The 14,446-nt window shown below is 47.8% G+C and overlaps 1 protein-coding gene across 1 annotated transcript; it reads right to left on the bottom strand.

Annotated features, from left to right (window-relative positions):
• Positions 1-7,359: 7,359 nt before the first annotated feature.
• On the bottom strand, positions 7,360-10,676 carry LOC109758888 (protein STRICTOSIDINE SYNTHASE-LIKE 10). The gene is made up of 3 exons (XM_020317747.4): positions 10,002-10,676; positions 8,540-8,806; positions 7,360-8,281 (listed from the first exon to the last, which is right to left on the bottom strand). Exons 1-3 carry the CDS (start codon positions 10,424-10,426, stop codon positions 7,705-7,707), a joined length of 1,269 nt encoding a protein of 422 aa, XP_020173336.2. The 5' UTR covers positions 10,427-10,676; the 3' UTR covers positions 7,360-7,704.
• Positions 10,677-14,446: the final 3,770 nt, after the last annotated feature.

Raw genomic sequence — 14,446 nt, 5'->3', positions numbered from 1 at the left:
CTTGAAACTGGTGGTCTTATTGACCATCAACACTTGATGCTCCTTTTTGATTTCTACCTCCGCAGCCTTTAGCATTGCGAAGAGCTCGGGAATTGTCTTATCCATCCCTTGCATGTTATAGTTCATCACGAAGCTCTTGTAGCTTGTTGGCAGTGATCGGAGAATTCTGTTAATGACGCTATCATCCGGAAGATTAACTCCCAGTTGAATCAAGTGATTATTATACCCAGACATTTTGAGTATATGCTCACTAACAGAACTACTCTCCTCCATCTTGCAGCTGTAGAACTTATTGGAGACTTCATATCTCTCAATCCGGGCATTCTTTTGAAATATTAACTTCAACTCCTGGAACATCTCATATGCTCCATGACGTTCAAAATGTCGTTGAAGTCCCGGTTCTAAGCCGTAAAGCATGGCACATTGAACTATCGAGTAGTCATCAGCTTTGCTCTGCCAGACGTTCTTAACGTCGTCAGTTGCATCAGTAGTAGGCCTGGCACCCAGCGGTGCTTCCAGAACGTAATTCTTCTATGCAGCAATGAGGATAATCCTCAAGTTACGGACCCAGTCCGTGTAATTGCTACCATCATCTTTCAACTTTTCTTTCTCAAGGAACGCATTAAAATTCAACGGAACAACAGCACGGGCCATCTATCTACAATCAACATAGACAAGCAAGATACTATCAGGTACTAAGTTCATGATAAATTTGAGTTTAGTTAATCATATTACTTAAGAACTCCCACTTAGATAGACATCCCTCTAATCCTCTAAGTGATCACGTGATCCATATAAACTAAACCATGTCCGATCATCACGTGAGATGGAGTAGTTTCAACGGTGAACATCACTATGTTGATCATATCTACTATATGATTCATGCTCGACCTTTCGGTCTCCGTGTTCCGTGGCCATATCTGTTATATGCTAGGCTCATCAAGTTTAACCTGAGTATTCCGCGTGTGCAACTGTTTTGCACCCGTTGTATTTGAACGTAGAGCCTATCACACCCGATCATCACGTGGTGTCTCAGCACGAAGAACTTTCGCAACGGTGCATACTTAGGGAGAACACTTATACTTCGATAATTTAGTGAGGGATCATCTTATAATGCTACCGTCAATCAAAGCAAGATAAGATGCATAAAAGATAAACATCACATGCAATCAATATAAGTGATATGATATGGCCATCATCATCTTGTGCTTGTGATCTCCATCTCCGAAGCACCGTCATGATCACCATCGTCACCGGCGCGACACCTTGATCTTCATCGTAGCATCGTTGTCGTCTCGCCAATCTTATGCTTCTACGACTATCGCTACCGCTTAGTGATAAAGTAAAGCATTACAGGGCGATTGCATTGCATACAATAAAGCGACAACCATATAGCTCCTGCCAGTTGCCGATAACTCGGTTACAAAACATGATCATCTCATACAATAAAATTTAGCATCATGTCTTGACCATATCACATCACAACATGCCCTGCAAAAACAAGTTAGACGTCCTCTACTTTGTTGTTGCAAATTTTACGTGGCTGCTACGGGCTTAGCAAGAACCGTTCTTACCTACGCATCAAAACCGCAATGATAGTTTGTCAAGTTGGTGCTGTTTTAACCTTCGCAAGGACCGGGCGTAGCCACACTCGGTTCAACTAAAGTTGGAGAAACTGACACCCGCCAGCCACCTGTGTGCAAAGCACGTCGGTATAACTACTCTCGCGTAAGCGTACGCGTAATGTCGGTCCGGGCCGCTTCATCCAACAATACCGCCGAACCAAAGTATGACATGCTGGTAAGCAGTATGACTTATATCACCCACAACTCACTTGTGTTCTACTCGTGCATATGACATCTACGCATAAAACCTGGCTCTGATACCACTGTTGGGGAACGTAGTAATTTCAAAAAAAATCCTACGCACACGCAAGATCATGGTGATGCATAGCAACGAGAGGGGAGAGTGTGTCCACGTACCCTCGTAGACCAAAAGCGAAAGCGTTAGCACAACGCGGTTGATGTAGTCGTACGTCTTCACGATCCGACCGATCAAGTACCGAACGTACGGCACCTCTAAGTTCAGCACACGTTCAACCCAATGACGTCCCTCGAACTCTAATCCAGCCGAGTGTTGAGGGAGAGTTTCATCAGCACGACGGCGTGGTGACGATGATGATGATCTACCAACGCAGGGCTTCGCCTAAGCACCGCTACAGTATTATCGAGGTGGACTATGGTGGAGGGGGCACCGCACACGGCTAAAGGATCAAACGATCAATTGTTGTGTCTCTAGGGTGCCCCCTGCCCCCGTATATAAAGGAGCAAGGGGGGAGGTGCGGCCGGCCAGGAGGGGTGCGCCAGGTGGAGTCCTACTCCCACCGGGAGTAGGACTCCCTCCCTTTTCCTAGTTGGATTAGGAGTGGAGGGGAAAGAGGTGGAGGAGAAGAAGGAAAGGGGGGGCGCCCCCCCCTCTCCTTGTCCTATTCGGACTAGGGGAGAGGCGCGCAGCCCTTGCCCTGGCCGCCTCTCCTCTTCTCCACTAAGGCCCACTATGGCCCATTAACCCCCGAGGGGTTCCGGTAACCTCCCGGTACTCCGGTAAAATCCCGATTTCACCCGGAACACTTTCGATATCCAAACATAGGCTTCCAATATATCAATCTTCATGTCTCGACCATTTCGAGACTCCTCGTCATGTCCGTGATCTCATCCGGGACTCCGAACAACCTTCGGTACATCAAAACATATAAACTCATACTATAACTGTCATCGAAACGTTAAGCGTGCGGACCCTACGGGTTCGAGAACTATGTAGACATGACCGAGACACGTCACCGGTCAATAACCAATAGCGGAACCTGGATGCTCATATTGGCTCCCACATATTCTATGAAGATCTTTATCGGTCATTCCGCATAACAACATACATTGTTCCCTTTGTCATCGGTATGTTACTTGCCCGAGATTCGATCGTCGGTATCACAATACCTAGTTCAATCTCGTTACCGGCAAGTCTCTTTACTCGTTCCGTAATACATCATCCCACAACTAACTCATTAGTTGCAATGCTTGCAAGGCTTAAGTGATGTGCATTACCGAGATGGCCCAGAGATACCTCTCCGACAATCGGAGTGACAAATCCTAATCTCGAAATACGCCAACCCAACAAGTACCTTCGGAGACACCTGTAGAGCACCTTTATAATCACCCAGTTACGTTGTGACGTTTGGTAGCACACAAAGTGTTCCTCCGGTAAACGGGAGTTGCATAATCTCATAGTCATAGGAACATGTATAAGTCATGAAGAAAGCAATAGCAACATACTAAACGATCGAGTGCTAAGCTAACGGAATGGGTCAAGTCAATCACATCATTCTAATAATGATGTGATCCCGTTAATCAAATGACAACTCATGTCTATGGCTAGGAAACATAACCATCTTTGATCAACGAGCTAGTCAAGTAGAGGCATACTAGTGACACTCTGTTTGTCTATGTATTCACACAAGTATTATGTTTCTGGTTAATACATTTCTAGCATGAATAATAAAAATTTATCATGATATAAGGAAATAAATAATAACTTCATTATTGCCTCTAGGGCATATTTCCTTCAGGCCAATAACAGGCCGCATTATGGGCCGTAAATGGGCTATATTTGGAATCGTCCGTTCATGGGCCGACCATAACGGGCCATCGTTAATCTGCCGTATTTGATGATGCTACAAAAACGGCCCAACGGATTAACGGGCCGCAAACGGGCCGATTGTAACCACGAGCTGAATTTGGCCCACAAGCAAAAAAGGCCAGTAACGGGCAGTAAGTAACCGAATGCTGGAACTAAGCCCAAGAATAAATGGGCCCTGAGAAGGCCGAAACATAACACGGGTTGGAAACGGCCCAATGGAATAATGGGCCGTTAATGGGTATAAAGCGGTACACTGTTCATTGCGGGCCAGATTCACCATGGGCCTTTAATGGGCCAAGAGTTACAAATGGCCTCGTATGGGCCGAAAGACATCATGGGCCATACATGGGCCAGAAGTTACAACGGGCTGGAATCATATTGGATGGCCCAAATGAAGCTACTGGGCTTAATTTTGGTAGAACGTATTGGGCCGTGAGTTAGCGGGCCGTAAATGGGCTATATACGAACAAGCCGTTAACAGGCTTTCCGTGGGCCGGCCCGTTACCATTTGACCAAGTCAAACGGGCCGGCCTTTTCACCGGAATGGGCCTCTGTTGGGTCATGCCACATGTCGATGTATCATAGGCGCCCCATGTCCAATGAATGGATGACATCTGTCCAAACGGTGAGCCAACACGTGTTTCCTCCGGCCAATGAGAATTTTACACGTGGAAAATCCTCATTGGTCCGGGCTGTTAGCGGGTTATCGGATCCAAAACCGGACTCGATAGCTTAACCGCGTCCCGTTACGGTGGATGCCACGTGTCGGTCACCCTTGACGAAAGCACTTCTATGACGCGCGATTTATCGTCATGGAAGTGGACACTTCCGTGATGATAATTTTGGTAATGTCATGGAACACTTCTACGACAGCACAGGTATGACTATCTTGATTCTGTCATAAAATTGTCATGGATGTACATGCATGACAGAAAACGTGACCTACTGTGACAAACACGTATCATCACGGAAGTGTATTTTTTTGTAGTGACACCTACCGGCTTATTTTTGTCGGTCAGTAATGGAGAGTTTTCTGACAGCTGGGCCACGATCTGAGACGTCGGATCATGGGCTGTCACGGACTCGGACGTGGGTCGAGCCCACGTCTCTCCACATGACTGCACCTATATAAGTGTGAGGTGTCTCCTAACCCTAACCGCCACGAACAGATCACATCTGCTCCACGTGCTACGCCCACCGTCGTTCCTTTGCTGCTGCTACCGTCGGTGACTCCATCCCGCCCACCGGGTACACGGTCAATGGGAGAGCAGGTCTCCGAAACCCCGCCTCTCTGGATCCTGTATGGGAGAGGGGCGAATAGGTTTTTGGGAATCGACTACGTGACTGCTCGCCTCCGTTCGTCTGCTTCCTCTATGTCCGCATCGCCTTCACCATCACCATGTCTCAGTCCGATGCGGACCGTCTCGCCGCTGAGAACCTCGAGACCTACAAGAAGGCCGCCGAGGACGCTGTTGCTGCCACCGCCTCCGTGGCCTCTTCATGGCCTACTGGAGGGTATAACTTGTTTATCTCGCTCCTACTGTTTTATGTTTTAGCCATGCTAGCGTTATACGTAGATCTGTCTGCAATTAGCGTAGTATGTGCTTGCATGATTGAATACCAGTATGCGATTATTTCTGTCAATTCCATGCTACTGATTTACTCGTGGATTATATTAATAAAAAAATTGCCTATTTACTCAGCAAAACCACTGTACGGCCGCACATTTTGAAATAAAAACATCCTAAATTAAAACTTAAATTTTCATCTGTCCATAATATCAAATTATTACATAATTCATCAAACCAACAACATTAAATGTAACACAAATGCAACAAAGTTCTTGCACACTACAAAATAATGAAACTAGGCGGTTCTTTCGCCATGCCATTTCCAGTACTCCTCCATCAAAATCTTTCTGAAGTTCATCGTGTGTATCAGAATCTCAAATTTTATTGTACAAAGCGGCAGTGACCTTCTACTCGGTGCTATGTCCAAGCAAACTGGCACAACTACTTCTTTGCTGGAAGGTCTGCTTAACGGAATTGCAAATGTGGATGAACAAATCTTTGGACATTCTGAACCGACGGCGAAAGAACCTCTCTGAGAAAAGGGGTGGTGTACCAAAATAGTTGCGCATCAACCTCTCGTGCGCCTCAACCCGTTCTCTCTGGATGAACTCACGGCCAAACACGGAACCGCCATGCTTCGGCTTCTTCCTTTTGTGCATCGCCACTAGAATAGTAATGTCCTCTTCTTTGGTCAAATCAAATTCCTCATCGTATGAGTAATCATCCACGAAACAGGAGTCGCACGAGCTCACCTACAATGCGGAAATCATCGTCAAACTACATCTTCATGCCCGATAAAAAAACGTCCAAGTTTGCATGATTTTTTACCTTGGGGGAATTTGCTCGAACACGTTGCAGGCGAGGTGGAAGCAATCAGTCGGCGGCGGGGCGGAGTGTGGGCGGCGGCTGCAGACTGCAGATGGCAGGTGGGCAGCGGCTGCAGACGGCCTCTGGACGACCGCGTGGCTGCCGGAGGGCTCCACTCGCGGCGACACGCCGACGGAGGTGGGCGGGCAGGCGGAAGTGAAATGAAGAGCGGTTGGGTGTTGCATCTCCAAGTGTTGTATTTTAAATCACTTGGGGAGGGGATGTATTTTTTTTACATCCATCATTTGTTGGAGCAGCGTGTTTAGGCCTCTGAGATGTAAAAGGTAGTTATTTATACATCTACACCATCCATTGGAGACGCTCTTATGGTTGTATGGTTAAGAGGATAGTGGTATCCCTGGCCCGTCTGAGTCGAAGTCATAAGATCGATGCTCGTATTTTTCTGGATTTATTTCAGACCCTTTAGTGATGTGGCGACTTCATCAATCACAAGATGATGTGCCGCTCATTCTTTTGAAGGTGCTCATAATGGTAGGGTGTGTGTGCGTGCATTTTTAAAAAATAAAGTTCAAAAATAAAAATGAAATTAAAGAAAAACAAAAAAAAAAGAAAAAAAATGCGCTCAAGCCTTGCCCAACCGGGCGACTGTATCGCTTCCATCGTGTATCTGTTGGGCCGGGCCAAGCATTCGCCGATTCAAAAAAAGTTCATCAATTCTGAAAAAGAATGTTTATGATTTATTTTTTAAATTACGGGCTTCTTAAAAATGTTTGTAAAAGTTGAAAAGAGTTCCTGGGTATGAAAGAAAGTTCATGAATTTGAGAACAATGTTTGCAAATTTAAGAAGATGTTCACGAATTTAAACAGAAAAAAGTTTGAGTAGGGCGTTTGGGTTGGGCGGCTGGTTCCGTCTCACATTACCTTTTTCGACATCGTTTAAATGGACCAGGTTTTTTCTAGGGCCTTGTATCACCATTCCAAACCACCATGCCAAGTTTTTGTGCTTTCCACAATTTTGCATTTTCAAATAATGTTTGTGCTTTCAAAATGTGTTTCGAATTTAGAAAATAATCCTGTATTCATTTTTTTACACAAACACAAAATATGTTCACGTAAATTCAAAATAAATTGGTTTTAAATTTTTGTTCATATTTTCTGATTTTTATTTGAAATTTCAAATTCCGTAGTGTGTGCCAAGATCACTACAGAGGTAGTATGTGCCAAGATGAAGCATCGACGATGCGAGTCTTTACTAAGGACAAAACACTTAAAACAAGAAAATTCATGTCTTATATCTAACTATCCATGAAATATACATTTAGTGGCATGAGATGCCTCCACTATAATCCGCACCATTAATGTTTGATCTGACGGCCTAGAATAGTTTTTCTATTTTTGCACCACATGTACAGATTATATGCTAGTCACTCCCAATAAATCGAAGCTACAAGGGACACAACTACAAAAAACTGAAAAAGAAACTAAAGTCTAGGCAATACCTTTTCTACACAATAATGTATCCTAATACGGTAATATCTAATTTCCTCTATATGACTAAACGAGACAACACGACACACCCTCTTTGCACTCTGTATATCATCACTCAATCTATCTATAGGCAGTAATGCCCAAGAAAAGGCAAATGAACCGAGCCAATCCACAAGCACCCGTCCCTTTCCTCCAGTTCACTGATGGATCCAAACATCTTCCTCGCCGCGTCGTGCACGATTACCTCTTCCAACACCTTCCCCTCCTCGCTGACCCTCAACGCAATCACCTGACTTCCAAACCGGCTCAGGAACGCCATGACACGCTGCACGCGCTGGGGTGGCAGCTTCATGACCAACCTCCTCAACCACGGGAAAGAGGTGGACCACTCGGCGATCTTACCTCGCTTGCCATGGAGGCCGACCCAGAAGCCGCCTCTCGGGCTCGCCTTGATGTTGTCTGGGAAGCCCGGTAGCTGCACGAGTTCCTCGAGGGTTGAGGCCTTGGGTGTCTTGAGCCAGTATCGGTGGATCATGCAGGTTGTGGTCTCGGCGAGGAGAAGGTGGGATCCGCCTTCACTCATGAGAAGGCCGTTGGGGAATGCCAGGCCGTCGACCAAGACTTGAACCTCGTTGGTGTTAGGGTCATATTTGAGCAATCTGCCAGTGGCGTCACCGGATATGACAATGTTCAAGAACTGCCTGCAAATGAAATACAATCCTCACTTGTTAGGTTATACTCCCTCTGTAAACTAATATAAGAGTGTTTAGATAACTACTTTAATGATCTAAACGCTTTTATATTAGTTTACAGAGGGAGTAACTAGTACTAGTACAAATAACGATGCTTGTGTGTTTGGAATGTGATAATTTGTCCTGATTCTTGCCGATATTCACGCACTTAAATCATGCCTAAAACTTCACCAAAGTAAGCAGAAGAACTGAAGGGGATGGCGTCACCTTCTCTGGAACCTCGTGCTGGTCTCGGTGAAGTAGACAACTCCAGTTTCCTGGTCGATCTCGACGCCGTTGGCGAAGCTATAGGGTCTCCCAGGCTGTCCAGGCCCAATCAGCCTTGAAACGTTATCCCCGGGGCTGACCACTCTCAGCCCAAAATAGGAATCTGCGACGTACAACTCCCCAGTTTTGTTGTTGAACTTGAGGCCCAGCGGGCGCCCACACTCGTGCTCCTTCATCGGGTCCTGGGATCCTCTGCAACTATCCAATCTGCACATCACACAATTGATCAGCTTTAGTCAAGTCAAAGATGCTTAGCGTTAGCTATCTCGCCTTGATGTTAGGTAAATGTGGATGATGTTGATACTCAGCACTATTTCGCTTTCTCTAGGCCCATAAACTTTAATTTAGTGCTGCATTAGGAGCAGAAAAAAATGATCATCCCGAGAAGATCATCGTAGTTAAGATGTCAAAGTTAATCCGTGTAGTAGTCCCTCTCTGACCAAAAAAAAAGTTCCTCTCTGACGGTTGCAAGTTGCAACTAACCTGCAAATTAAAGGCTGTCGCGCTGTTGCTCGTCCCCTACATTCTCGTCAGAATGCGACGTATCAGACTACAGTACTACACACGTGGTACATAGGAGTACGTAGTACTTTGTTGTTCTACCAGTCATGATTTATGGGGGTACGCTAGCTATCTGAATTTCTGACATGATCGGATCAAGATGTTGCTTAAAAGCAGTGTATATGGTTTTGTTTTATTGTTATCAGAAGATATTTCCCAATTCAGGAGAAGTGTCTATTTTCAAGGGATGTGATCGTTTGTTTTTGTTTTCTTGTTAGAAATGGATTCACAGCAGGTACAATTCTCTGTGTATCTACTTTAATCACCTCTGACCACCATTTTTGAAAGAAAATTCGCATATGATCCACGATATAGTAGGAGTATCTATCTGTCCTGTCAGTAGTCAGTCAGTCCCCCCGGGAAAAATCTGGATCCAATTGGTAGTTTGCCACGGGTGTCAGAGACAGGACAGGGAGGGTAGCTACGTCAGACGGTGATTGCCTTTTTGCCTTGTGGTGAAGAAGATAACAACAGTGCAGCATTTGGTCGCTTGTCCGCGCGTGGAGCCATCGACAATTCTGTCTCCGGCGGGTAGCGCGGCAAAGCAGGAGCAGCCATACTGTGACGTGACACCATTACCAAACGATTTAGCTAACCAGCGGTTCTAATTAATCACAGTCGCCGTAGTAGTACGTAGTACAACGTCGGTTTCCGAGCGAGCGGCGTGCCGTCCATCAATCAGAGAGTTAATTATAGTCGAAGGAATGAACTAACTGCTCTACTGATCGATCGCGCAAAGCACCATCACTGAACTGCTAATTCGTCTACTTTGAGGAGGATCCCCATGCAGATGCAGTATGGAATCGGAGAAGCAAGGAGACACGGTGGTGCGAAGGCTTACAGCTCTGGCGCGGCGGCGGAGGAGTGCTCGACCCAGCGGCCCTCCTCCGGGAGCCACCGGATGACCCTCCCGTCCGACACGCCCGCGTAGGGGCCCTCGCCGCCCACGCCGAACGCCACGCTCTCCGGCCCCGCGGCGCCGCCGTCCACGGGGATCAGCTCCACGTCGCGTATCTCCACCACCGCCCGCACGTCGCCGCGCAGTGGCGATGACGACAGGAGCGCCGCCGCCAGCGCCAGCGCCACGGCGACCGCCACGAGCCTGCAGCTGATGGTCATCATGGTCGCGAGCCACGTACGCGGCGATACCACGATCGATGGAACGCAGGGGAATATAGATGACGCCGGGCGACAGGGGCTATATATGGCCGCCTGACACGGCGACGCCCACGCTAGTTTGAACGGATTTAACGAAATTCTGTGCATACGATGAACAGTGCGTACAATTTTCGTACGACATGATCTCGCTCGTCCATCCAACTGATCGACCGGCTGCTGACCATTGTCGTACGTACATCGTACGAAATTAGTCGTAGGTGTAGCAGTTCTCCGGATTTAAAGGGAAGGGATGAGACCTGGAGCCCTACGCGTCGTACTCGTACACGCTGCAGTATAGAATATCTGGTGCTCTGCTCTCGTCTCGTCGTCTTTCGTGTATGGCACTCCAATGGCAGGTGGGACGGACGGTGGTCACGGTGCCCAGACTCCTAGAGGAGACGACGAGACTTCGGTGGCGCGCACGTCACTTATCCCCGGAGACGCGGGGAGCACACACGCATGACACACACCCAAAGCCATGTCACTTTCGTGCAATTGAGTAAAGTCTGATTTAAATCCTGAGGTTGGAAAGCTCACCGCAATGAATCCTCACCTTCAAATCTTTCTTGAAATAGGCTTTCGTCCCGCTTTATATAAAAGCAACAACCATCAAAGTATAAAGGCGAACGATGCAAGATGATGAGGTAGTCCTTTTACAAAGCCGGTCCCATGATAATCAGATCATGTAGAACTCACACGACTATGCTACCAACAAAGAACACACAAAGATTTGAACACAGCCCACGCGATGACCTAGCACATCTAAGATCCATGACAACGCCCCAAGAGACCACTGCCGAGTCCACAGTTGACAAAGGTCTTCACCTATAGCCCTGACACGAAGAGAAGAACCGCGACGACGTCTTCAAGAAGAGTGTGACACTCATAGTCTTTCGCTCGGCAAGTCACCCGTTCCACAACGAGGCCGCCAGGACGAAAGTGACCAGGTCAGATCCCAAGATCCGGATCAGGGCGTCACCTGAGGGCAGAGAGCACGCGCGAGCCACCCGCCGCAACACCTCTCGCCGCCCACACAAACTGGAAGGAGAGCCACCACCGCCGCCATGATGCCTGCCGGAGAGCAACCATGCGGACCGCCATCCGAGGCCACCGTCCCGGCATCCCTGTCGCCATACACCATACGCCGCTCATTTCATAATGCACTCAACCACAGTAGGAAGAGCAGAGGCACACCATCTACTCCTAGCCCGACATCAGTCACCGAGTCTGGGTAGGCACCTCCACCGTAGGAGGCACCCACGCCTGCATCTCCAGCCAATCCCGGTGGACCGGGGGAGGACACAACTCCATGACTGCCGACGACCGTCGATAAGCAAGCCCCAAGCCCTTGGCCCAAGCGAGCTCGCACGCCGCCTTGTCTGTGGTCACCGGCATCAATGCACGGACCGACGCAATGATACCACGACCGCCACCATCGACCACCTTACCCATGAGGAGAGCACGAGCACCACCCGCGAGCAAAACCCAGGTCAAGCCTGATCTCACCTACCCGAAGCACAAGCTCCGATCCGCCCCGACCCCCTATCTGACCCGCCCGAGCACAAACCCAAGATCTGGACTTTCCCAATTGCGCGTGCGGCCGGCACCACCGGCACCCGCCCAACCCCGCGCACCGTTGATACAAACCCCGGAGAAGGTGGCCGCCAGCACCACCCAGCGCTGCCTGCCAAACCATGGTGCCGCGTGCTGGTGCACCATTAGCGTTGTCAGCTCCTACATAGCCCTGCTCCACCTTGTGACACCACCATGGATCCGGCCGACCCCGAGCTAGGCAGAGTCCCAACCAAGAGTCGCCACCACGGACGGGAGCACCCGCACCAGCCCTCCCTACCACTGCCAAGGCAACACGTCACACCATCACCACCCTCCAAGGCCGCCGAATGGAACACCTGATGGGAACGTAGCATTCAATTTCAAAAAAATTCCTATGCTCATGCAAGATCTATCTAGGAGATGCATAGCAACGAGAGGGGGAGAGTGTGTTCACGTACCCTCGTAGACCGAAAGCGGTAGCATTTGACAACGCGGTTGATGTAGTCGAACTTCTTCTCGTTCCGACCGATCAAGCACGGAACGTACGACACCTCGGAGTTCTGCACACGTTCATCTCGATGACGTCCCTCGAACTCTTGATCCAGCAAAGTGTCGAGGGAGAGTTCCGTCAGCACGACGGCATGGTGACGGTGATGGTGAAGTGATCTGCGCAGGGCTTCGCCTAAGCACTACGTGAATATGACCGGAGGCGTAAACTGTGGAGGGGGGGAGGGCGCCGCACACGGCTAACAATGTTTGTTGTGTGTTCTAGCGGTGCCCCCCTCATATATATAGGTTGGAGGGGAGGAGAGGCAGCAAAGGGGACGCCCCAAGTAGGAGGAATCCTACTTGGGGTCCTCCCAATTCGGCCTCCCCCTTTCCTATTCCAATTCGGAGTAGGAAGGGAAGAGAGGGAAGGGGGAATCCTATTCCCTTTTTTCCTTTCCTTCTTCCCCTTTCCTTCTCCAATTTGGCCAGCCCATATGGGGGGTGCACCAGCCCCTTTGTGGCCGGTGTGTTTCACCTCTCGGCCCATTAGGCCAATGTAGCTTGCCGAAGGTTGCCCGGAACCCCTTCCGGTGACCCGATACGTACCCGGTACCCCCAGAACACTTCTGGTGTCCGAATACTATCGTCCTATATATGAATCTTTATCTCTCGACCATTTCGAGATCCCTCATCATGTCCGTGATCTCATCCGGGACTCCGAATAACATTCGGTCACCAAATCACATAACTCATATAATACAAATTCGTCATCGAACGTTAAGCGTGCGGACCCTACGGGTTCGAGAACTATGTAGACATGGCCGAGACACCTCTCCGGTCAATAACCAATAACAGAACCTGGATGATCATATTGGTTCCTACATATTCTACGAAGATCTTTATCGGTCAAACCGTAATGACAACATACGTTATTCCCTTTGTCATCGGTATGTTACTTGCCCGAGATTCGATCGTCGGTATCTTCATACCTAGTTCAATCTCGTTACCGGCAAGTCTCTTTACTCGTTCCATAATGCATCATCCCACAACTAACTCATTAGTCACATTTCTTGCAAGGCTTATCATGATGTGCATTACCGAGAGGGCCCAGAGATACATCTCCGATACTCGGAGTGACAAATCCTAATCTCGATCTATGCCAACCCAACCAACACCTTCGGAGATACCTGTAGAGCATCTTTATAATCACCCAGTTACATTGAGACGTTTCATAGCACACAAGGTATTCCTCCGGTATCCGGGAGTTGCATAATCTCATAGTCAAAAGAATATGTATGACATGAAGAAAGCAATAGCAATAAAACTGAACGATCAACATGCTAAGCTAACGGATGGGTCTTGTCCATCACATCATTCTCCTAATGATGTGATCCCGTTCATCAAATGACAACACATGTCTATGGTTAGGAAACTTAACCATCTTTGATTAACGAGCTAGTCTAGTAGAGGCTTACTAGGGACATGGTATTTTGTCTATGTATCCACACATGTATCAAGTTTCCGGTTAATACAATTCTAGCATGAATAATAAACATTTATCATGATATAAGGAAATATAAAATAACATCTTTATTATTGCCTCTAGGGCATATTTCCTTCAGTCTCCCACTTGTACTAGAGTCAATAATCTAGTTCACATCGCCATGTGATTTAACACCAATAGTTCACATCACCATGTGATTAACACCCATAGTTCACATCGCCATGTGACCAACACCCAAAGGGTTTACTAGAGTCAATAATCTAGTTCACATCACCATGTGATTAACACCCAAAGAGTACTAAGGTGTGATCATGTTTTGCTTGTGAGAGAAGTTTAGTCAACGGGTCTGCCACATTCAGATCCGTATGTATTTTGCAAATTTCTATGTCTACAATGCTCTGCATGGAGCTACTCTAGCTAATTGCTCCCACTTTCAATATGTATCCAGATTGAGACTCAGAGTCATCCAGATCGGTGTTAAAGCTTGCATCGATGTAACTCTTTACGATGAACTCTTTATCACCTCCATAACCGAGAAATATTTCGTTTGTCCTCTAAGGATAATTTTGACCGCTGTCCAG

The sequence above is a fragment of the Aegilops tauschii genome, chromosome 5, assembly GCF_002575655.3.
Source record: "Aegilops tauschii subsp. strangulata cultivar AL8/78 chromosome 5, Aet v6.0, whole genome shotgun sequence".
NCBI classification, from domain to species: domain Eukaryota; kingdom Viridiplantae; phylum Streptophyta; class Magnoliopsida; order Poales; family Poaceae; genus Aegilops; species Aegilops tauschii.
The sequence above is the reverse complement of the archived record's forward strand: the minus strand, read 5'-3'. Positions and strand labels throughout refer to the sequence as shown.